This window comes from Cervus elaphus, chromosome 1 (assembly GCF_910594005.1).
Source record: "Cervus elaphus chromosome 1, mCerEla1.1, whole genome shotgun sequence".
Lineage (NCBI taxonomy): Eukaryota > Metazoa > Chordata > Mammalia > Artiodactyla > Cervidae > Cervus > Cervus elaphus.
The window spans coordinates 34314615-34340443 of NC_057815.1; the positions used below are offsets into that span (position 1 = coordinate 34314615).

The 25829-nt window shown below is 39.0% G+C and overlaps 1 protein-coding gene and 1 long non-coding RNA gene across 6 annotated transcripts in view; one reads left to right on the plus strand and one right to left on the minus strand.

Annotated features, from left to right (window-relative positions):
* Positions 1-24572, plus strand: part of ZC3H12C (zinc finger CCCH-type containing 12C) — a 72865-nt gene extending 48293 nt beyond the window's left edge. For all 5 annotated transcript variants that reach the window (XM_043898720.1, XM_043898681.1, XM_043898710.1 and 2 more), the window contains 4 exons: positions 8609-8748; positions 14151-14385; positions 16390-16496; positions 17315-24572. In XM_043898720.1, coding sequence (XP_043754655.1) covers positions 8609-8748; positions 14151-14385; positions 16390-16496; positions 17315-18714 — 1882 coding nt within the window. In that variant the 3' untranslated portion in view covers positions 18715-24572. The remainder of the gene's footprint in view (positions 1-8608; positions 8749-14150; positions 14386-16389; positions 16497-17314) is intronic.
* Positions 2144-10769, minus strand: LOC122691818. The gene is made up of 4 exons (XR_006340510.1): positions 10687-10769; positions 7717-7797; positions 5099-5297; positions 2144-2239 (listed from the first exon to the last, which is right to left on the minus strand). It is a non-coding gene; the product is annotated as an uncharacterized LOC122691818 (long non-coding RNA).
* Positions 24573-25829: the final 1257 nt, after the last annotated feature.

Genomic DNA, 25829 nt, shown 5'->3' on the forward strand with positions numbered 1-25829 from the left:
AAGTGAGGAACTGGTACTTGTTGAAGCCTTCTGTGTGCAGGCGCTCTGTCTAGTTAGTGCTCTCTGGACGTTACCTGGTTCGGTTCTCACAATCCTGTAACGTAGGTGGGATTACCTCCATTTTAAATGTGAGAAAAGTGAGGTTCAGAACAAGTAACTTGCCAAGGTCACACAGAAATGTACTAAAGACAATACTTAAATTCATGTCTAATTCCACATTTTGTTATTTTCACTGTGTTGACCTATTCATGCAGAGCCATCTCTATTTAATAGTAATGCTACTACTAATACTATCTTGGTAATTAGTAGTGCTCATTTACTACTGCTTTCCTGGTGGCTCAGATGGTAAAGAATCTGCTTGCAATGCAGGGGACCCAGATTCAATCCCTGGGTTGGGAAGATCCCCGGAGGAGGAAATGGCAACCCACTCCAGTGTTCTTGTATGGAACATCCCATGGACAGAGGAGCCTGGTGTGCTACAGTCCATGGGATCGCAAAGTCAGACACGACTGAGCGACGAACACTTTCTTTTCTAATACTTTCAATTTACTATTAGTAGTAGTACTAAACATGACCTTCTAGGTATGATTTTTACAATTAGATTTTAGATGAGTTCAGGAAAACCTTTTAAGGATGGCTTTCCTTTGATCATATACAAGTGTATAAGGGATACACATTACATAAATTTTAGAAAATAAGAAAATAAAAATCACCTATGATTTCCAAGGTTCTTTACAAGCATTATAAGTAACAAGTTATGTGTATGTGTGCTTAGACGCTGAGTTATGTCTGACTCTTTGCAACCCTATGGACTGTAGCCAGCCAAGCTCCTCTGTCCGTGGGATTCTCCTGGCAAGAACACTGGAGCGGGTTGCCATTTCCTCCTCCAGGGGATCTTCCCCACCCAAGGATGGAAACCATGTCTCTTACCATCTCCTGCATTGGCAGGCAGATGCTTTACCACTAGCGCCACCTGTGAAACCCATGAGTAACAAGTTAATTCAAAGCGAATACTCAAACTAAAGCAAAATCAAATTTGAAAAAATAACAGATAATTGGGGAAAGGCTGCTTATTTTTCTTTTTTAATGCATGAAAAGAATTATACAGAAGCAGTCCCCTCTAATAGTTGCTTTCATTCCCTTATTAGGTTTCTCCATGTTTTTCAATTGCTCTTCATGTCTGCCATGGGAAGATAACAGTTATAATTCTAAAATTACCCTTCCTTATCCTGTGGTTAACCTAGTAATGATATGTGTATATATAACTTATCAGTATAATACATGAAATTATGTTTCCTAAATACAGCAGATGGAATGGTTCACCCATTTTCCCTCTCTTCTAGGTCCTGTATTGAGGCAAGCTACATTAAAATGTGTGGTTCCCTGAATTTTTCTCTGCATCACAAAATATACCTTTGTAACCTATTAACCATCACAGGTGACTAATTTAATGGCACATAGTAAGAAAGAGTACTTCAGTTCTCTAGTGGAAAGTATACAGGATATTTATATAAGATATAACAAATATCATATTAGTTTGAGTGTTTATGAAATTGCCCCTCTGTTGAAGACAGAAAAGTAGAATTGATGGGCTTTTCAAATATGTTACATAGTATATGTGAATAAATTAAAGATAATCCCATTAGATATGAGATAAAGTGAACTTACAAAATAATGAAAAGTTATGATAGTGAAAATCGTATAAAGAATATGTTTGTTAAGATAATTTGTGTTCATTTCAGCTCCCCTTGGTTTCCAGTTTCTAGTTCACTAATAGGTACATATGTCTGAAACTCTGAGTGGGAGTCCCTGGATACACACAATGAAGCTTCAATTAGCCAAGTCCCAGACCTTTGTAGCACTTTTCACAGCTTGGTCTAGAAATTAATTTCATCTTATTGTCTGGAATAAGCCCTACAATGAAGTACAGAAATCTGCTGGCGAAGTTGCAATGACTAATAAATGAGCAGTTTGTTTTCCTTGTGGAATATTAATTGCCCATGTACTAGAAAACCTCTCATTCAAAATTTGGGCCCATAGCCTGGCACACCCCTAGCACATATTTACTCTCAGTATCAATAAGCACATACTCACCATCTCCCAGGAGTTTCAGAAATCTACTTGGAGTACAGCATATGATAGCCTTTCATTTATCCAGGAGGTCTCTTCCCAACAGATGAACAGCATTTAGAGACAAGAGAAACATTTCCTCCAACAGAAGACCTATTTGCTCAGGAACCTTAGGGAAAAACAAGAGGTGGAAGGTTGTCTAGGGATACCCACAACTTGGATGTTTTTCTGGATACAGGTGAAATGAGAGGGGTCAGTAGAAATTGCAGAATATGTGCATGGTTCCAGTTCTGTAAGAAAGGATAGGAAAAGACTAAGACAGGAAAAGAAACATATATAAGGTTTCTCCATGAGGCGCCTCCATTAGGTCAATTTTGCTCATTAATAGTTGGCACCACTTGCCAATTCTTTCCTGTCTGCTTTCAGCAGAGCAGTCCCCAGTGGAGGTGGGAAGGCTTCAGAGTTAGGCAGCATCCCTTATATCTCCCTCGGTTTCTGGCAGCATTCCTTTTCCCAGTGTCCAGCCTTCCTACAGTGGTAACATACTGACTTTTCATTGCCAAGTCTTGTCTTATTTGTTGGTAGACCCAGACGTGTTTGCTCCCTGTGTGAATAACTCTCACTAGGCAGGTAGCACTGCATTCTTGAGTTTCTTTTTGTCTTCACCTTTCTCCATTTTCACCCCCAACTAGATTACTGTTGCCAGTACCTAAGTAACTCTCTATCCCCTGACATACAGATACCTTTTCTCTTATCTGTGCTTGAATTCCAGCAACAAAGCTACCGCAGAAGTGGAGAGGCTTAGTGTCTATTCTGATTCACCCCTGAATCCATCCCCCTTAATTTAGAAAATGCCTCAGTGACCCACTGATGGAATCACTGGGACTCAGGTAGTAGCAGCACTGCGGCTTCTCCCACACCCTGTTTTGCAGAAAGACTTGGAAGCTTGCCATCAGCAGTGAGCATCCGAGGCTCCTGAGCCTCCTGAGTCACTGGAGAAGGGACCCGCGGCCACAGCACTCCATTCACCAGTCCTGCCTGTTCCGTCAGTCAAGTGTCCATCCTCACACACGTGCCTGTGAACTGAAACCACGCCGCAGAAAACCTTGGCACATGGTTGCATATCTTTCCAGGGCACTGGAAGATAACTCTTAAGGTGGATATCAGCTGGAGAAAAGAGTTGTGGTGTCCTCACCAGATCTGATCCACCCAGCAGTACTAAATTCTAAAAAGCGTTAGAGTCCAGAGCTCCTAAGGGAGAAGGCTGATTCTCTCCACATTTGACGAAAACTAAGTTGGCTTGTGTGGCCCTGTAGTTTCAGGCTCATGTTGCTGTTCTGCAGCCTGACTCCTTTTGTTTCCCCTTCCTTCCAAGTTATCAGGGCAACCATTTGCCAACCTGATGCCTTAATTCTAGGACAGTTTCTTATCCACCTTCTCAGACTCCTTGTTACTTTCTCTTGATCATTTCTGCCTCCCTGGCTATGTTTTGCATGTTGAATGCAGGCAGAGTCTTGGAGGTGGAACCCATACCAGAACATTCAAGTAAGCTATCCCCAGATCCTAAAGCCCTTGGGAATCATCTGTCCAAGAAGCCGTCATCTCCCTCTCCCAGGTCCCACATGAGCAAAGAAGACTGAGGCAGGTAGAAGGGAGCAACCGCAGAGAAGGGTTGAGAACCTGGAGAAAGAGAAAGGTGCTTTCCATTTCTTAATCCCTTCTTTCCATTTTAAAATTCATTCTTACTGGCTGTCCAGTTCATTCTTTCATTTATTTCCTGAGATCCAGAGGTGCTGATAATCCTTTTATTTTCAGTGGGGTTTTTCTAAAAATCAGTGTAAATATACCAATTTGTCTGCTTCAAATGAGCCTTCCTCTGGCCACTGCAAAGCAAGATTTTTATAAACATGCCTATTCCAAACATGACAGAGTAAAATAAGACCTTTAAGAAAGAGACCTACTGGCAGGCTCCTTATATTTTTCTGCACTAAAGGCCAGGTTTAATCACACACAGCCTTCAAGCTGTGTTACCCATTTTGCTCAACAGGAACTTAGAATTAGCAGTGACTTTGGCATTTTCCCTGGGAAACCAATCCCACTGAGCCAAAGAAGTCAAAAGGATACTTTATAGCAAACATCCAGGGTCTCCTTCCTAATCAAAAGTGGCCACAAATCCTCTGAGTCATCAACAGGACTTGCTTGGGGTGTAGCATCCTATTGCCAAACTGTTGAAATAACAAATAGAGTCCCATAGGACCATGCCAATTCATAAACAGAGAATTAGCTATTTTTACTACTAAGCAAAAAAACCCTAAATGCATGCACATATAGCCTGTAAGTGACTACAAAACCATGATGAATTTTCTCCTCTATTTATATGGCAGTAGAACTTCAGTTTGTAAACATCATCCTACTTTTTTAGTAAACACTCAACAGACAGTTAACTTGCACCGGTAGCTACACTGTGTTCACTCTGACATCCTGTTTTTCATAATTTTTTTTATCAAGATCACTCTGTTTTGATAATTCTTTATCAGAGCCTCCTTCAGTTGCCCCTTATATTGTAACCAGCACACCCCTTCAGCACGCCTCATGAGGTTAGGCCCAGCTCAGTCTCCCCCAGCCCCTCCCAGGCTGTGGGAGGCAGCCCGTCCTGCAGCTTGCTCATTTTCCTGTTCCCAGGGATGATTCTGGGCCTGGGCAGCTGGCAGGGGCTTCCTGGTTAGCATTCATTGCTTTGTCCTGATCCGGAAGGGATTGGCTGGGGAAGTATCGGACACTCAGGGACCAACCCTACACGTCCCCATGCGCCTGTCCCTTTCCCCACCCCAACCATAGAAGAGAAGGAAGACGTTAGCCTGCCCCCATGTGAGAGCTCAGGCTGGCCAACGGCCGAGTGCTTTCAACCCTATTTCAAGGTACCACTGGCTGTGGAATTACTATGTTTGAGAGAAAACACGCTTTCAACTTGCTAATAAAGTACTGCCAAATTGCCCTCCTGAATAGTCATACCAGTCTATACTCCCACCTGTAATGTATGAGTTACTTCTGTCACACATCCGTGGCAACATCTGGTGTTTGCAAACTTTATCTCTCCCCATATGATGGGTGTGAAGTGGTGTCTCACTTTGGCTTTAATTTGCATTTCTTCACTGTTGAGCTTTTTTCATTTGTTTGTTGGTCATTTGGGTTTCCTCTCTTGTGAATTCACTGTTTATATCTATTGCCTTAAAAAAAATAAAAGGGGAGGATTACCCTTCTCAATGTACAGGAATACTTTATGTTATTCTGAATACTAGTCTTTTTATCAATCCTATGTATTGCAAATACCTTCTCCCAGTCTATGGCATTTTTATTTTGTTTATGGAATCTTTTTCACAAAGAAGTTTTATGTGTTCAAATGTATCATTCTTTTCCTTGGTAGTAAAAAGAATTTCTCTTTCTTGATATGAATGTCTCCTATAATTTCTTCTAAAAGTTTTACAGTATTTTCATATTTAAATCTTTGATCTATATACAATTTATTTTTATGTGTGGTATGAGGTAAAAGTACAATTTTATTTTTTCCACATAAATAATTGATTGCCCTAGTACCATTTGTTAAATGATCCATATTTTTCTTCATCTATCTGTAATGTCACTTTTATAATTTATACACATGTATGTATGTGTGCGAGAGAGAGATCGCTCTTAGGTTCACTTTTCTGTTCTTTATTTTCTGTTTTTTAATCTTTGCTAATATAACACTGATTGGATTTCTGTAGTTTTATGCAAAAGTACTGATAGCTAGTGGGGAGGTTCCTCCTTTTTCATTCTTCAGGATTACTTAACTATCCTTGGCCTCTTGTTTTTTCAAATGAACTTGAGGATCAACTTCTCAAGTTTCACAAAAAACCCTTTGAGGATTTTTATTGGGATTTCAGTGTACTAACATTAATTTGAGAATTACCATCTTCATACATTGAGTCTTACCATCCATGAAAATGGGATATTGTTCCTTTCATTTAGGTCTTCTCTTATGCTCTTTAATACAGGTTTTCAATTTTCATTTTCTCTATAGAGCCCTTATAATATCTTTACATTTGTTTAGTTTTTGTTACTATTACAAATAGGGTCATTTCTAAAATTAAAATTTTAAATTGGTTTACAGTATAGAGCAATATTAATCTTTAATATCATTGTCAAAGAATATTGTATGATAGATTCTTAATGTCTGTTGAAATCTGTTCTGTGGCCTAGAGCACAGCCAATTTTATAACTCTTCGTGTGTTCTTGAAAAGATTTTCTCTTTAATTCTGTGCAAGGTTTTGCATTTGTCTAGTAGGTCAAGCTTGTAATTAATTATTCACTTGTCTGGATTCTTACTAAATGTATTCTGCTTTACCTGTCTCATAGTATGACTGTGAATTTGTTCATTTCTTCACATCATCCCATGATCTTTGTCATTACTCGTGTGGAGATTGAGTTCACAATTATCATAGCTTCCTTGTGAATTGCTCCCTTTTTACTCTTATGTAATAACTTTTTTATTCCTAGTAATGTTTTGCCTTAAAATATATTTTTCCTGATATTAATAGAGTTTTGCCAGTTTTCTGTTGGTTTATGGTATGAATAACATAGCACTTAAGGATGTGTTTAGCTGCAACTAGTTTCTTAAACTGTTAGGGAGCTATTTGTTCTCAAATAACAAAATCAGAGATAGATGTGGGTCCAGCAGCAGTTGATCAGTCCTACTGCCATTCAGAGTGTGGCAGGAGAATTCATCCTCTTGCTTGGTTCCCCCATGAGGGTTTGTAGGATGGGAGGCAGGGCTGTGGGTAGAGGGGACGGAGTGGATAATGGAAACAATCTTTGTTCTGAGTGTTGCATGTGGTATAATACCTGGGTTAGTATCTATAAAATCTATGTCCCATGTTTGTAAGTGGTTTGCTATTTATACACATTTTATGCAAGTTCTTTACTTACAAGATGGAATCTTTCTATAGTACAAGTGACGGTTGCTTTAACCAAACGAATTGACCTGACACAAAATGCTTATGGTCCTCTCTTTAGAGCCAGAAGCAGTGAAACGCTGAAGTCTCAGGACATCAAGTGTCACAGTGCCTGGCAAAGCACCAGGCACTCAAATCTCAAAGCAGTAACGCAAAGGAAGTACATACTTGGCTCTCAGCAAGTTGAGTTTTGTATTGAGGAATAATTAGTATATATATCCTCACAAGAAAATGCCATCATTTTTTATAGTTTTCAGAAGACTGCTTAAATTTCAGTATTTTCTAGGAAACCTAACATCACTCTGTACCATTTGCTGGGGCATTGTCAAAGCCATCAGGTAGCCCTTCTTTCCTAGCAAATGTACTTCAAACTCCCCCTTCCTTTATCCCCTCCTCTGAAACTTTCAGTGCATCTGATTTCACCTCTAATCTTGTCCCAAACCATTAGGACAGATCTGTGGAACTCAAACAGTTCCTGTGGTTTGCATTATAGCCTCCGGCACCTACAAAGCAAGTTAACCTATTTCTGTTTTGTTCTTCAAATATGGTTAACCATATTTAGACAGTTTCAGTGCTTCCCAGAGAACCTCCAGAACAATATATTAATACACCTAATGTTTGATTTGTGTTAAAGGTTAACAGAGCATTTACTTACCTTATTCCATTCAGCCCTCCTTAGCCCAAGAATTAAAGAATTTCTGTCCCATAGATAAGAATGGAGCCTTCAGGGCTCAACCTATAATAAGAATGTAATTATTTCAGTGAAAGTGGGAGACTGTTTCTTTTAAAACATTAGAATAGTGTTACTTTGAATTATTAGGTTAAAGTACACAAGCAGAGTCCAGTGCTAAGATAAATATTTATTGAATGACCACACTGTTAGTTGGGCATTTTCTTTTAGACACTAAAACTGCTAATCCATTTTGAATGCCCTTTTGTCATTAATCCTTGTCCAACACAATATTGTTAAACAGAAACCAGGTGTCTTTTCACTGAAGGACATGGAAAGTGTTTCTTATATGACCTTAAGCATTGAATTTTTCGAGTGCGTGTGTGAATGTGTTTTATGTTAGTCACCTAATAAATTTTGTGCATTGCTTAATCATTGGATTGAAATATATGCATAAGAACTCTTGAGAAGGAAAAGTTTTTAGAAACTCTTAAGTATTCTGTTTTCACTGTTTTTACAGCTTTGTTTTCTGTGTGATTTCCTTTTTACATTTGACTGAAATTATTCTCACTGTGCTCAGGCCCGATTTTCCCTCTCCTATCAAAAACAGCTTTCTCTTTCTAACTAGTTTACAACTTCTCATTTGAAAACTCACTTTTCTTTATTCTCCACACAATAATCCTAATTTCCTTTTTGTTCCTTACAATTTTCCATTCCTTAGTTATTTCATTGTTTCTCTCAGCCATAAAACTCCATCTTAAACTTGAACTTCTTACAACTATTTTAATTATGTCATCATGTCTGTTTACAAATTTGAATTAATGGAGTCAAATTTAGGTTTTGTTGTGATTTTAAGTGTTCTAAAATAATATTTCAGCCATGGAAACAAAGAAGTCTTTTCCTGCCGAGGAATAAAATTAGCAGTGGATTGGTTTTTGGAAAGAGGCCACAAGGATGTCACCGTCTTTGTTCCTGCTTGGAGGAAAGAGCAGTCCCGGCCCGATGCACTTATTACAGGTGAGCCTGTGAGCTTCCGAGCACACCTGAGCCAGCGTCTCTGAATAATCCGTGTGTCTGCCATGATTTACTCAGTCCCTTGGGTGGGACATATTTTCTAGTTTAAAAACTTTCTGGTTATGTTAACTAAAGAGTAATTCTTGCTACTTAAACCATTTTTTTTTACCTTTGCAACTTTTTAATTAAAATTTTGTAAAAATTCTGACCTTTAGAGACATGCTAGGAGTCAGGAGGCCTAGATTCAAATTCCGGCTGTGCCGGGTACTGTCCATGGCGCTTGGAGCAGCACACTGACCCTTCTGGGCTCCAGGTTTCTCATCTGTGGTATGAAACTGGGCAATAACCAAAGACCCTGATGCTGGGAAAGACTGAAGGCAGGAAGAGAAGGGGACCACAGAGGATGAGATGGTCGGATGGCATCACCGACTCAATGGACATGAGTTTGAACTCCAGGAGATAGTGAAGGATGGGGAAGTCTGGGCATGCTGCAGTCCACGGGGTCACAAAGAGTCAGACACAACTTAGAGACTGAATAACAACAGTGAATACAGATCAGAAAAGATCCTTGGGTCATGCTGTCTGGTGTCAAGTAGAGGAAATGATTCAATCCCAATAAAATATCTGTATTTTGCATTATCTTGTAATTTTTAAATGTATGAGTTTCAGGCAGGGGTATCCCCTGTAACTGTTAATTATTGTTGCTCAACATTTTGCTCAGGTCAGTGGTTCTCAAACAGCATTCAACCCTTCCTGCCCCTTTCTGCACCTAACATTAACAAAACTGAGGAACCCGTGTAAAGGAAGCTACACTATTCAAATAAAAAACCAATGGAGTGACCACCCACCATGTACTCCAAGAGAAGGTTATTTTAAGACTTTATTTTTCTCTATAATTATTAAATTATCATTAAATTAGAATAAGGACCCATAGACAAGTTATGATGGAGCCCAGAGTCATGGAATCAGACCCTAGCCTATATAAACTGTAAAGTGGGAAGGGTGGGCATAATTCAGTCAGCAGTACCAAGACAATGGATAACTCTTTGGAAAAAATATGCATATTTAGATCCTTATCTTATACCATATAACAATAAATTACAGATGGTTGAAGAATTAATTGTCAAAAGTCTCCATCAGAGATTATAAATAGTCTTTGAATGGCTGGGTAAGACCTTCCTAAATTTAAAAGTTTTAGAAGAAATTATGATGAGAAAGATAGGTTTAATTGGATCAAACATCTGTATTTGAGGAAATTTTCTTGAAAATAAGCAAGAAAAATAAAACAAATAAAGAATCCACATCCATAACATAAAAAGAACTCTTACACATTGATAAAAACAGTATATTTGGAAGAATGCAAATGCCAAATAATAGGGGGAAAATGTTCAACCTCATTAGTAAATAAAGAAATGCAAATTTAAATGACTTTTTTTTTAACCCATCAAATTAGCAGAGATTAAAAACTTGATAATACTCAGTGCCTGGAGGGAGTTACTTGTACACTGCTATGGAAACATAGATGTTATAACCTTTCTGGAAAAGTTTGGTTTTAAAATGTTAATACTTTAATCTACTAGTCCCCCTTCTAGGAATAATGCCCCAGAAAATAAACAAAGGTATAGGGAAAAATTTTTGACCACAAAGACATCCAGTGCAATATTACTTACAATAGAAAAAAATGGAAATAAACCATACATTAATTAGAAAAATGGCTCAGTAAATAAATATATATCTATATGATAAAATATGTAGTATTAGAATATTTAGGCAGAATTTTTAATAATCTCAGGAAATGCTCTCTTACTTTAAGGCAGGTTTTGTTATTTTATGGGTGTGTGCACATATATGTACATACATAATACACACACATATAGAAGGAAAAAAAAATACATGGAAAATGGTTAGAAGGAAATATGCCAAAATATTAACAGTAATTACTTCTGGGTCATGTCTTATGAAGTCTTATTTTCTCCCTGCTTCTTAGTACTGTTTCTTTCCCAGTTTTTGACAGGAAACTATAATGCATTAATAATCAGGGGGGAGATAAACTGAAAAAGAAAAAGCAATATTTAAACATGTAAATGAAAGCTTCTTGAGTGTGAAAGGAATATGAGATCCAAAAGAAGAGAAAATGGTAATACTCAGAGTGAAATGTGGCTGAGTTTAATCTTTAAGATACTAGCACATCAGGTCTCTGGAACTCATCAGTATGCAGTTTACTTTGTAAAATGTGCACCACTATTGTCAGAGGTTGTTAGGTGTTTTCTCCTCCAGGTAACAATTCTCTTGACTAAAACCATCAACAAGATAATAACTGGTAAGTTGAACAGTCCAGTCTTTTTTCACTATACCAAAAAAAGAAACTTGATAAGAAATATTTATGCCAAGCTGGATGACTTACAAGCTTAAATAAAGATTTCCAGGGGAAATATCAACAACTTCAAATATGCACATGATACCACCCTAATGGCAGAAAGCAGAGAGGAACTGAAGAGCCTCTTGATGAAGGTGAAAGAAGAGAGTGAAAAAGCTGGCTTAAAATTCAACATTCAAAAAGTGAAGATCATGGCTTCCAGTCCTATCACTTCATGGCAAATAGATGGGTAAAAAGTGGAAACAGCGACAGACTTTATTTTCTTGGGCCCCAAAGTCACTGTAGACGGTAACTGCAGCCATGACATTATGAGATGCTTGCTCCTTGGAAGAAAAGCTATGACAAACCTGGACAGTGTATTAAAAAGCAGAGACATCACTTTGCCAACAAAGGTCCACATATAGTCAAAGCTATAGTTTTTCCAGTAGTCATGTACAGATGTGAGAGTTGGACCATAAAGAAGGCTGAGCGCTGAGGAATTGATGCTTTCAAATTGTGGTGCTAGAGAAGACTATTGAGAGTCCCTTAGACAGCAAGGAGATCAAATTAGTCAATCCTAATGGAAATCAACCCTGAATATTCATTGGAATGACTGATGCTGCAGCTCCAATACTTTGGCCACCTGTTGCAAAGAGCTGACTCATTGGAAAAGACCCTGATGCTGGGAAAGACTGAGGGAAGAGGGAGAAGGGGGAGACAAGAGGATGAGATAGTTGAATGGCATCACTGACTCAATGGACATGATTTTGAGCAAACTCTGGGAGAAAGTGAAGGAGAGGGAAGCCTGGCGTGCTGCAGTCCATGTGGTCACAAAGAATCAGACACAACTTAATGACTGAAACAACAGCAAGAAATATCATAAAGTTTTCAGATACAGATTCACTCTGACTCTTTAGCTAGGCTTCCACTGACTGAACAAATATTAAACAAGTGAGCACAAGAGTGTGTTATCAAGTACTGTGCTAGGAACTAGAGATTCAGTTAACTTACCAGCTAGACTGAATTCTTATTTATTTAAGTTAGGACTATTTAAATAATTAATTATCACTAATTATCTTCCTAATTAGTGTCCTTTTAACCTTCTTAGCTGGTAAAGAAATTCAAATTAAGCAAGATGGTGATGACTGTTAGGCTACGTCTTACTCCTCTGGTCACTTCCAGGATCCAGGCATACCCTACATGAGTAAACACTCCCACAGATAAAGGGCCGTGGATTATGCATGAACAGTGCATAAACTGGACAGTGAATAAACTGGAACACCTCAGAATACACATCTTTAAGTAGCTTCCATATTCCTTTCACAGTCGTTTATTGAGTATTCTTATGCCGAGTGCTGATGATGAGTTCACTGATAGATGTTGAGGGGTGTCTCAGTGTTTGTAGGGGGCACACACAATAACTATCATATGGAAAATCCTGTGGCTGAAACTGGGCTTTTAATTTTTTTTGGTTTTCTGTCATTTTCAAAAGAGATGAACAGTTACATGCATCTGTTAGTTGAAGGACACAGTGCTTATTGAGAGTTGTTAAACACTGTGCCGGGTGCTTTTACACATGATAACTCATTGACTCCTCACAGCCTACAAACTGCATTTGAGAACGTAAAGAAGCAGGCTCCGTAAGACTACAATTGCCAGATAGAGAGTGGCAGAACCCGAGATTCATCCATGAGTTACGAACTCTTAACACTCAGACTTCTCCTTCTCTGCTGCTTTTCTAAACCAGAGTTCTGGTCCTGAACTCACCCTGCCTGGGACATCATGAAATCTACATGCCAAGCTGGCCCATGTCACTCTCCGTCCCCTACACTCTGCTCATACTTCCCTTGTGGCAATGACAAACCCGGCTTGCCCAGTCTATGCGCCTGTCCAACCCAATAAATGAGGCCTCCTTGAGGAGAGAATGTTCTTCATGTTGGATGTCATTGACACTCAGCATAGCACATACCATAGAATAGGCTTGTAGTCATTATCCACTGAAAAGAGAAATTTCTCAGATACCAGTAACTCCAGCTAGTAAGTACTGAGGAGAAGTGAGCCTTTTAAAAAAAATATTATGATGTCTGTCAGCTCATACCCAGCACTTTGTGTGAGAATTTACAATGGTGAGAAGTCCGGGAGTGAAAGAGCTAAATTAGGAAGAAGGCGTGGTGAGGAGACAGTTTTATCATTAATCAAAATATGAGCTCTGCTACCTTTAAAAAAACAAAAACAAACAATAAAACCCCAGAGCACTAACAAGTCAGTGGCGTTAGAAAGTGCTGAAAGAGTATGCCAACCAAAGAGAAAATGAGCATTCCCTGCCTGTCCATTCTTAATCAATGGCTGTTTTCCCCACATAATCGCTTCTGATTTCTTCCTCAGTCCAGCCCCACCAGACGGCTAGCCTTTGTGAGCACCTGTCTCAGCAGGAAGGGACACAGAACATAGAACCGCCTCGTCCAGAACAGCACTTGTGACTTCACTGCCTCCTTGCTCTTTGAAACTTCTGCATCTGAAGACCCTTCCCTTTGCTACCTCGACCTCTTTACTTCGCACACTCTGCCACCATCGCATCCACTAGTTAGAAAAACAGCACTACAAAATAAACACGGGGGAAAGAGTCTGTTGCTCAGACGTGGACCCACCACCACTGCTTTGTTAGGACAATGTCGTGCCAGGGATGTGTGAGAAGCTAGTTCACTGTGTACGGCTCCAGCTATCAAAGAAAAGCTTTATGTGATGAAAATCAGACTTCGCTCAGTCATGTTTCAGTTTTATGCTTTTTTTTTTAAGTTTTAAACTTTCCATGTTTTTCAGGTTCATTTGTTTTGGCTTTTTTTAAACTTTTTTTTAATTGAAAATCCTGAAGGAAAACTTGTTACTGGGAGCTACAAATTTGCTCCATCTACAAACTGTAAATCATAATCCCTAATTAAATGGGTGCATGCATCCAGTTCATGTTATAAAAACTGACTTTGTATGAAAGTTGTGAGATGTGTTTTGTATGTATTTATTACTAAAAATCCTACCCTGATTATTCTTGCAGATCAAGAAATCCTACGTAAATTAGAGAAGGAAAAAGTCCTGGTGTTCACACCGTCGCGGCGCGTGCAGGGGAGGCGAGTGGTGTGCTATGACGACAGGTTCATCGTGAAACTGGCCTTTGAGTCGGATGGTGTAATTGTGTCCAATGATAACTACAGGGATTTGGCAAATGAGAAACCAGAATGGAAAAAGTTCATAGATGAGCGATTATTAATGTACTCATTTGTCAATGACAAGTAAGTAAAACCACTTACAGGAACACTGCTTCCCTGCAAATCTGAGTATCCCTGGCAGCAGGCTACGGGCTTATCTTTTCGCCACTGACCAGACCTAAGACAGTTTCTTCCGACCACCGATGTCCCCACTCATCCTCCGTGGGAGTCAGGAAACGCAGAGTCCCGCCTCAGGAGGCCCTGTGTGAGATGCAGGCTGCCCTGGGTGACTGACATGCGGAGGCTGGCCACCTTCAGAGGATGCAAATGCGGAACACACTGACCACCAGGACACTGCCTTTCAAAATCTAGTTTAGAGTATCGAGAGCTTTTTAAAATATATTATTTTTTTAAAATATTGTAGCAATGATTCATGATTTATTCATGATTAAATTGATAATGGACACGTGACATGCACAAAGATGTCAGGTCAACTGGATTTACCAACATGTGGGAAAAGCTCACCAGTTGATAATCAAAAATGAAAATTAAATCTACAAAGAGTGTATTTTTCACCCATTTAATTCACAAAATTTAAAAATATATTTTTGTATATGCCTTATGCTATTATCACTGGAGAAGGAAATGGCAACCCATTCCAGTACTCTTGCCTGGAAAATCCCATGGACTGAGGAGCCTGGTAGGCTACAGTCCATGGGGTTGCAAACAGTTGGACACGACTGAGCGACTTCACTTCACTTCACTTCACTATGCTATTAAAGGCATAGTGCAACTGATAAGTTTGGGTATGGTTTAGCAGAAATCTTAAAAATACCCTTTCAAAACAATGGTCTCATTTTTTGGAATATATAATAAGGGAAAAAAGAAGATCAAAAATGTTCACTTCAGTATATTCCTAATTGCAAGAATTCAAAGACCACTAAAGGTACAATACAGAAATCAGTAACATTGCTGTACATCTCCTAGTGGAATATTATTCAGCTATTCAGAAACATGGACAAATATTTATTAAAAAGCAAAGTATAAAATTGCATTTGTGCTTGTAAAGTGCTATGTGCATAGAGAAAAATAACTAAAATGCAACACATAATGGAAAATAATTGTATTAAGACTGTAGGATTGAGTGAGTTTGTCTTCCATTTTTAATCTTTTAATATTACCATATTGTATGTATAATAATAGTAAACATCATAATTGCTCAATAGTATTACTCAGGCATGTTAACACTCCCTTAGGAGTTGACACATTATTCACATTTTGCAGGTAAACATGTGGTTTATTTCATGTTCAGTAACATAACAAGTAATAGAACTGCTCAGCCATAACCTCTTGACAGTATTCATGCCATGAATTCTTGCTTCCATTGGACAGTCGATCTAAAATAATAAGTTTATTTCCTTAAGATCTTTTCTATCTCAGCTAAGAAGTAACCTTGTTATAGTGGGAAGACAATGAATGTGGAGTTGGACAAACTGAATCTTGGTTATGCCATGTGAACTAAGATAAAAATACTTAATTCATCTGAGCCTAAGTTAGAAAAGTGTACTCACCTGTGAAATGGAACTAATTCTTCAAGGGATTATTGCTGGGATGAGATGCAGCAATGTGTGCAGGGCATCTGATGCATGCTAGAGGTCTGGGTCGTTTCAGTCTTCCTGATCCTCTCTCCCACCTCTCCCTTCTGCCCTTCAGCTGCTTCTCCTGGCTCCCACCAACCTCATATTGCTTCGCAAGATTAATGTTCTTAAAGCCTGTCCTAAAATACCATTGTGATCATTTTCTTAAGTCCTTACAAAATTCCATGAGAAAAGGAAGAATTAATTAGAACATGCTAGGCCCAAAATTTGTTTGAATTAAATACAAGTTCAGCTTGAAACATTTTAATTTTGTTTTCTTTAAGAAAACTTTTTGTACTGATTTTTTTTTTATCCTATAAATGTGGAATCAAAATACTTGGATTAAAATTTCAAAATAAATAACTTAGGGTGAATATTCTTTACACTCTGTCTTTAGAACTAAATTGTCAATCTTCTACTTAGATTTAATTTTGTATTATGTCCATGACAGGTTCATGCCCCCCGATGACCCTCTTGGCAGACATGGCCCAAGCCTGGATAATTTTCTAAGGAAGAAACCTATTGTTCCTGAACACAAAAAGCAGCCTTGTCCGTATGGTAACTTTCTTTATAGTATCTAATAAATGCCTTTAAGTAGCTCAAATGGTAAAGAATCTGCCTGCAATGCAGGAGACCCGGGTTCAATCCCCAGGTCAGGAAGATCTCCCAGAGAAGGGAATGGCCACCCACTCCAGTATTCTTGCCTGGAAAATGCCATGGACAGAGGAGCCTAGTGGGCTACAGTCTATGGGGTCACAAAGAGTGGGACACACTGAGTGACTACACTTTCAGTTTTTTCACTTTAGAGCACAACATTAAATGTTTGTTATTAAAAATAAACATTTAAAATTTTGGATGGCATGTAGTATGTGGTTCTTTTGAATGTAATTAAATTTTTAAAAAATAATTCTTTTTACCTAGTTGGGTTCAGTGTATATGCATTTTCCCTGAATTAAAGCACTGTTCTAAAAACTCAGATAATTCTACATGAAGTTAGTTTTCAGGTAGATAAAGACTTGAAGTTCTTCCATCTAGCTGCACATGAGATTAGAGTGGCTTTATCACATCACAGCAGCACATTTTGCTCTGCAAAACAGAATGTCCTACCTGACCGCAGAGTTGTACTGGAAGAGAAGAGGCAGGTAGGAGTTGAGGACATGGAGGGAATTATTACTCAGTCAGCTGACTTTCTTATTCCTCTTGCTAGCACTGGCGTGGGAAGACTGAAAGGTGGCATTTCTCAGCAGCAGGGAGCAGAGTGGCCCTGAGCACAGCTCCCTTTCCTGTGCTTGCTTCTTTCTAAGTTAAAAGTGCCACACGGAGTGTTTAGGATCTGGCGGAATGCTCCTTTGCCTAACTGATTTTACTCTTCATAGGAAAGAAGTGTACGTATGGACACAAGTGCAAATATTACCATCCGGAACGGGGCAGTCAGCCTCAGCGGTCAGTGGCTGACGAGCTGCGTGCCATGTCCAGAAACACAGCAGTCAAAACTGCGAACGAAGGAGGACTGGTGAAAAGCAACAGCGTCCCCTGCAGCACTAAGGCCGACAGCACTTCTGACGTCAAGCGAGGCGCTCCAAAGAGGCAATCAGACCCAAGCATAAGGACTCAAGTCTACCAGGACCTAGAGGAAAAGCTTCCCACCAAAAACAAACTGGAAACCAGGTCTGTACCTTCCTTAGTTAGTATACCGGCTACTTCTACCGCCAAACCCCAAAGCACTACATCTTTAAGCAATGGCCTTCCATCTGGAGTTCACTTCCCACCTCAGGATCAAAGACCACAGGGGCAATATCCTCCGATGATGATGGCAACCAAAAATCATGGAACGCCAATGCCTTATGAACAGTATCCAAAATGTGACTCGCCCGTCGACATTGGATATTACTCCATGTTGAATGCATATTCAAATCTGAGCATCTCAGGCCCACGGAGCCCTGAAAGGCGTTTCTCCTTAGACACGGATTACAGGATCAGCTCTGTCGCCTCTGACTGCAGCAGCGAAGGGAGCCTGAGCTGCGGGAGCAGTGACTCGTACGTGGGGTACAACGACCGCCCCTACGTCAGCTCCCCCGACCCGCAGCTGGAAGAGAACCTCAAGTGTCCGCACATGCACCCTCACGGCCGCCTTAACTCCCAGCCCTTCCTGCAGAGTTTCCACGACCCCTTAACCAGAGTGCAGAGTTACAGTCACGAAGAACCAAAGTACCATCACAAGCCTCCGCTCCCGCACCTGGCCGTGCGCCTGCCGCACCCGGCCGTGGGCGCGCGGTCCAGCTGTCCCGGCGACTACCCGTCCCCGCCCGGCTCGGCGCACGCCAAGGCGCCGCACCTCGGGCGCTCCCTGGTGGCCACGAGGATAGACAGCATCTCCGACTCGCGGCTCTACGACGGCTCTCCGTCCAGGCCGCGGAAGCCCCACGCCCGCCAGGAAGGGCTGGGCGGCTGGGACCGGCAGAGCTACGGGCTGGACGCGTACGGCTACCGGCAGACCTACTCCCTGCCCGATAACCCCACGCAGCCGTGTTACGAGCAGTTCACCTTCCAGAGCCTCCCCGAGCAGCCCGAGCCCACGTGGCGCGTCCCGTACTGCGGCGCGCCGCCGCCGGACCCCCCCAGGTACCAGGACAGCCGAGAAAAGATCTTCGTCAACCTGTGCAACATCTTCCCGCCCGACCTGGTGAGACTTGTCATGAAGAGGAACCCTCACATGACAGACGCCCAGCAGCTGGCTGCAGCGATTCTAGTGGAGAAATCACAGCTGGGCTATTGAAAGATGATGCATCTTTGTGGTGTTTAGTAGTTTTTTTTTTGTTCAGCTTAAACGCTGAGGGAGGTTTGCTACAATAGCACATGTGATCTCCTTCTCAGCAAGGAGGTTATATAGTATCCATTTATGTGAAATACTGTATCATGGAATCTGTATGTATAGCCCCACATAGTGGATAGTATCACGGGATTGCTTTACATTCAAACATTTTTTTTTTTAAACGTTTCCTTTTTAAAGCTATATATCCTTGGCTGGAAATTTTTCCAGTTTGATTTATTAGATGTATCTGTGATCTTTGATATTAATCTTTGGTGCATCAGGGGTTTATATGCAGCACTTTTTATCCTTGTTTCATGTTTTATTAACTTGGTGTTTGTCTATCAATTGCAAGCAATTACAATACCTTCAGAATGTTGAACATTTGACTAGACCTAGCAAACTATTTTTTCAAGCCAAGCTTAATTGGAATCTTTTACAGCTTTTTAAGTTATTTTTATTTGGGGAAAGTGGGCTTCTTTGTGCTATAATCATTATTTATAGAAACAAAGATATACTACAGCACTGACTTTATATTTTAAACAAAATGTAAGTTACCAGTTTATGTTGAAATGGGTAACAGTATATATTAGAATGATTTACAATATGGCACTTTTCATTGTTTTATTTTCATTTGGATTTTTTGTGTTAAGTAATTAGTTAATTTAATATGGTTGACTTAAAGGAAAGCAGATGCAATCAATGGAAAAAACCGTTTCCATTTTTTTTAATAAAAAAGGCAAAAGCCGTGAACTGTTAGAGTATATAGAGCTTTGTTATCCAGCTATGATGTGCTTCTAGACAGTAGAAATGGAATCGAATTCCTAGACTTCCATTAACCTGTATTTTTTAATGTGTTTGTCTTTTTGTTTGGGGGCACAACAATACTGGATAAAATAACCCTTTTGCAGTACTTGCCTGTTTTTAATGAATCTAATTATTCTCAATGCAACTTTTATATTTAATATACTCTTTAGCTGTCCTGGCCTGAGGTGGTTTTATGTGTTGAGGATATGCAACATTTGTTGATACTGCACTATAGAAATGGTGATGGAGGAGTTGTAAATGGTAACTTAAAATTTTTGTAAGATACTGTATATTTTCCATTTTCCTGAAGGTAATTTTTGGGGGGGGGGGGGCCTGTCATATTATTAAGGCCAGACTCTTGCCACAAATAGTGTAGTTTTAGATACAGACTGAAGTCTGTTCTCGTATTAGTAAGGGATATTTCTGGTTTCAAAGTCATGGGTTTTGCTGAGTGGATTCGTTTCTGTTGTTGGCTAGAAGAGAGATGTTGCAATCCATGGCAGACAGTTGTGTGACTGACGAGGACTTCACTGTTGCCTCCAGTTTTTGAATTTTGCTTAGTTTAACAGACTCATTCTGAGCTGTTTTTGGAGTCTGCCTAGATGCCATGGTTATCCTGATTATTCTACGTGCTACAGTTTGAAGTAAAGCCCTGAAAAACCAGAAAGTACCTTTTACTGTTGATACAAATTGTATCTTTTTAACTATAAGAACTATTTTGATTTGTAGATCTAGTTAAAACACAGATGTGTAACTCTGATTAGACTTTTGGGCAACATTTTATCCCTTATTTAAATACAAATTTTTAAAGTAAAATCGAAGTCTAGAATAGGGTAGAAGATAAAAGTAACAATTTAGGTAAATAAAAGTGTCTGTCTTATAGTTTTATATATTAAAATATATTAAATGAATTTATTGGCATTTTCTTTCTCCTAAAACTTATCTAGCGTGAACTTAAAATAAAGGTAAAATGCTGCCTGAAAATAATGTCCAAGCACCTTTGACTAGTACAACATTTTCACTACTCGTGTGACACCGTGTGTCACATGAAGTAGGATTTGGGTTACAGTAAATGCTTCTAAAAGGCATTGTGCATATTGACATATCCAATAATCTGAACCGTGTTCAGCAAACCTAATTCAGGAAAGTGGGGTTCACAGTCGCTGCTGCCGCCTGCGAGGTGAGGTGCCCCTCGCTGCGCCCGCAGAGGATACGGGCGCTGCCGCACACACCTGCTTGCAGCGTCCTCTGAGCGACCTGCTCACTTGTGAAATCGTTCTCCTGATTTTCTCGGTCACTCTCTGTAAACAAGTTTAATGTAGACGCTAACCCAGTGCCAAAAGTAGGGTTACAAACGTGGAGTACCTTTCATTTCAGTCTTCTTCTAAGCTTGCTTTTTTTTTTTTTTTTTTAAGTACGAAATCATTTTTAAATTGTACATGTAGGTTTTGCTTCCATTTTCTTAATTTTTTGCATTTGAATTGTTTGAAGGTTTTGCCAAACTTTATTATGTTCTTTAAATGAGCTCTTAGGCGAAATGTATAGCACACCCTTTCATTTGACCTCCTAATGTCTGTAGCTAACCATCTGTCACTGCATCCTGGATTTTAGACTATGGCAAAACAGTGGAGCTTGCCGCTGCCTGTCCTGACGTGAATAGCTCTGAGCAGCCACCCTGAAATCCTTCAGTGTAACTGACTGCAAGCCAAGAAGGAGCAGTTTTCTTATGTCAAGAGGCAATCTGTACTCCTCTCCCTTTTTTGGAAGCACTGACGTTGCTTTCCAAGCTTAAGAATGAGATACAGCAATTTGGCTGACTTTAGATACAGCAATTTCTTAATTATCTAAAGCAATAAGTAAAAGGATCCATCATTAAATTAAATTCAGAGCTCATCTCAGAACTTCATTTTAGCCAAAACTTTCACTTTAATCATATCTTCAGACTGACTAACAAATAACCGGAGAGAGGTGTGTTAGTTAAGTCGTGAAACTGCCAGTGGTGGTCAGCTGACAGAAGAGGAGGGATTCAGACCGGAATATTCTGCCCTGAGTAACTGACAGTTGACTGGACTTTACACAGTAACTAGCCGGTTTGTCATCTCTGTGTCTTAGTACAGAGGGAGTTGTATTCAACTGGCCAAATTCTGGCCCTTAGTATTTCCTCCTTTCTTGCATGCAATACCCAAGTTTTCAGCCTCCTTTATATGATCCCTGTATCCTGATAGAGTGTCATTGACCTAAACATTTGAAAGAAATGCACACCAGTATAAAATATGTGATACTGGTAGAAACTTGAACTTTGTGTTTTTATGAAAATTCATTTATGAGAATATGTAATATAACTAAAAAAGAGTGTTTTATATATATATATATACATACATGCATACACATTTGTTAAGAAGTATTAAAAATGGAAGAATGTTACGCTTTTGATGGCTAACTTTTCCTTAATTGAACTGTTTCTTTGAGTTATGGACGACCAAGTCTGGAGTCTGGATGACCAATGATAAGATGTGGAACCACTTGAATGGAAAGCAACTCTTTACTGGCTTTATTCCTGATATTTTTAAAGAATTATTTTAATAATTTTAATAGAATGTGTCATTTTAAAACACACAAAAAAACTTAAAGTAGTATTGCTTATACAGATAATTATTTAACATGTCTTTTATGGATGTATCTATATGTATATAGACAGTAATATATTTATGAAACAAATATACTTTATGTTGTGGTTGTTGTAATAGATGGGAGGATGGATGACTCTCCTATGTCTGTGTGTGTTTTGAAAACTCGAGAGCTGTTTTTCCCCTGACTTAATGGCAATTACCCTAAGAGATATTTGCTTTTCATTATTCTTCTTGCTACTCAGCTTCCTTATTCAAGACAAATAGGATGTACAGTTTCCTGGCCATTCTTTTAGATGTGGCTCATCCATTTTATTATCACCCAGCTCCTGGAGAATTTCTGAGTGACCTAAAATCGAACAGATTATGGCTGGAGAGATCAGCTGTGTCCCAAATATGTTAAACACAGGAATTCAGCTAGTGTGTTGAGTTTTCTTGTTACACACCGAGAAAGCAGTGTCAGTAACAGTAGAGAAATAATTGCATTATTTTATATTGGCATGGGAAACCCTGTAGGGTAAGGGTTGACAAACCTCTTCTGTAAAGGATAGGAGAGTAAATCATCCAGGCTTTGAGAATCATATGGTCCCTGTAAACCACGCCCCTCATCCCTTAAAGTGAAAGCAGCCACAGAAAATACATACCTGAATGGGTCTGGCTGTATGTCAGTAAAACTCACAGAAAGGGGCTACAGGCCCGATTTGGCCCAGGGGCCGTAGTTTGCTGATTTCTACCCTAAAGGGAGAAAAAAAGGCATATTAAGCAGCAAATCCTGACACACATTAAGAAATCATACTTACATTTCAGTTGGCATTCAAACAAAATCCACTATTGAGGACCTTAAAAAGATTTCTCAGATAGTCACATATTAAAAGCATCTTAATTCACTTATTTTTCTGCCTGGTCACACCCATTATTTAGTAGAGTTAATTTCTTGTGTTTAACCATCCAAAAAAAGCATTCTGTAGAAAGATGTTTTAGTAAGTATTGGAATTTTTTCATGAACTTTGTACTGATAAATGGGAATCCTTACCTACCTTTTGGTTTTTTAAGGGCCTCATGGACCAAAAATTCTGTTGTATTTTGAAAATTAGCATATAATTAGCCATAAAATATTTTAAAGACTGCATTTATCAGTTACAATTTTCTGCTGGTTTTTTATTTCTAAAAAATGACAGATCGCCCCTTCTTTAAAAATGGTTTTAAAGAAGATCAATATGTTGTAAGTTTACATGCTGTAAACTTTATTCTGTAAAATTAAAAATTGTGACTAGTATAATTGTGAGTGCACGTGTGGTATTGTGACTCTCTATAAGAAACAAAATGTATACCTGCTTTCTCTATCCAAACCTTTAGTATAGATTTAAGACACCTTAGGACTATTCTCAGTGAATGATACTCTTAACAGGATCATGTATGGTTTTAAATTCATTGGAGTATACCACTGAGTGTGTTCATTCACAGTGCTTTGTAAATGATGTTAACATCATAAACGCACATCTGTCGGAACAGTAGTTTTGAATGTTGTCATCCACTTAAGTTGCTATATTTTCTTTTAAGATTGGAATATAACTCTAGTTTTAACGAGTGTTTACTGTTTTAAATGTTTTTTTTTTCTTTTTCTTTAATGCCCTCTGTTAACCTGCTTTTTGCTTCTGTAACAATAATACTTTGTTATGTTGGGAGTGGCTTTTCCCCTAAAGCTCTTAGTCTTTCAGATTGAAAAACAGTTTAAGGTTTTGACCACTTGACAAATTTGGCAGTAAAAAAAGAAATTTTGTGCATGTTTCAATTCAGTTTTATAGATAGTGTAAAATTTCATTTTTTAACCCATATATCGAATTTGCCAGTTTTCTGTCTAGATATTTCTCATGAATAACAAATTGTTCATTTAAAACTTTTGACCCCATTCTTGAAGCAGCTTGTGCCTCAAGGGAAGATAACATTGAACAACAATGGTTTGTTTTTATAAAGAATACGTTTTAAATATGAAGATTTTCTTCAGTTTGGGGAAATTATAAACATCTCATCTAATACAGAATACCCATCAACATGCACACTTCCACAAACATGTGGACATAGCATTGCCAGTGAACCTAGTTACAGACTTTTATCTTTTCCTTCTAGGTTTTATCCTCCCAAATCAGAGTCGTTTGCTGAGAGTAGAAATTCCAATTTGATCCGTCAAACTTATAAGAAAACAAGGCAAAGAATATGTTTAGAAAAACAGTCTGATGAATTCATGTGATTCTGTTTATGTCTGTTCTATGTGTTTGTGTAATGGGATTTTTTACAGCAAAAAAGCAGTATTTTAGACCTACCAGAAATCCATATCAAAACAGTTATGTGATTCTGCCACTGAGAAAAAAATGTATTAAAAAATTCACTTTTCTTGTGGTGGTTTGTTTTTGTTTCATGAAGAAACTGACATGCAGCAGCACAGAAGCCCTCTAAGTAAAAGCATCCTCCCCTCGCCCCGTGGCCGGCCTGCCTGCCTTCAGTGGCTAGTGCAGACACGTCCTCTGTAGCATCAGCACACATCCATATCAGCGTGTGTTAGAGCTGTGATTGATTCATACGACAATCAGAATTAAATGCCAAAGACAACTAGTCCTACCTTATGGTTCTAATAATGTTCCATCATTGATTAACTTGGGCTGCTTGTGGCTTTGCCTTGAGGCTTCTTTATCACCTGTTGTGAATCTTTGTTGTAAAGGTCTTTCTGCATCTCTCCTTGCGTGAATCAAGTTTAGTATCTTACTAATGCTGCCCCCAATAGGTTCACTTCACTTCTTTTGTGACCGCCTAGGATTTTTCATTTCAGATAAGGTCACAGTTCTGAAATGATCTCATGTTCTGTGTCAGTGAGAAACTTGTATTTCAGATAGGAGATTTCTTTTACCCCTCATTGCTTTTCAGACTTTTGCTTTTCTTGTTATTTTTTTCCCTAAAGGTATACTCTACCCCGCCCCACCCCACTTAAACTTTTTAAGTATCTTATGTATTTAGGTAACTTGTTTCAGCTTTGTCAGCAAAGTTGATTTTTCATGTTCAACTGTGGTTGGCAGAGAACTCAGCAAATCCACATTTGCAAATCTCCCATATTAGGTGGGCGAGTCTGAGCTGAGAGTCTCAGAGAGTGTTAGGCTACAATGTTGGCTAGGGCTAGTAGTTTATTTCTCCCCCACCTAGAACCTTTGTCTAAAGAGAAAGGATTCATAAACACTGATGAATCAAGTAACATTCAGGAAGAGGAGACTGTAAACAGAAACTATAATGATGAACTTACTCAAAACAAAATACCTCTAGTTGGCCCTCTCAGTTAGGGTATGTACTTAATATCACTTATGCCTCAGCTTCAGATGCTGTTTTTAAATTAATGATGTTCATTTGGTGTTTTAAGCCTTTTGATAAGCATTTTTTATCAGTCAGTGTTTTACAGGTTTTCTTTTAAGATCTTTAAACTTTCTTAAAGATGTATTTCCCTGTGAGTTAAGAGTACAGCCTTTGGAGGCACCATCTTGCCGCATACATCCTACAGGTAGAGACGGGCATGTTACAGAGGTAATAATGTCCCAAACCCTAGGCTTGTTTAGACTAAATGAGTTAAACCCTCTGAACACGTAGATCCATAGTGTACATTTAAGG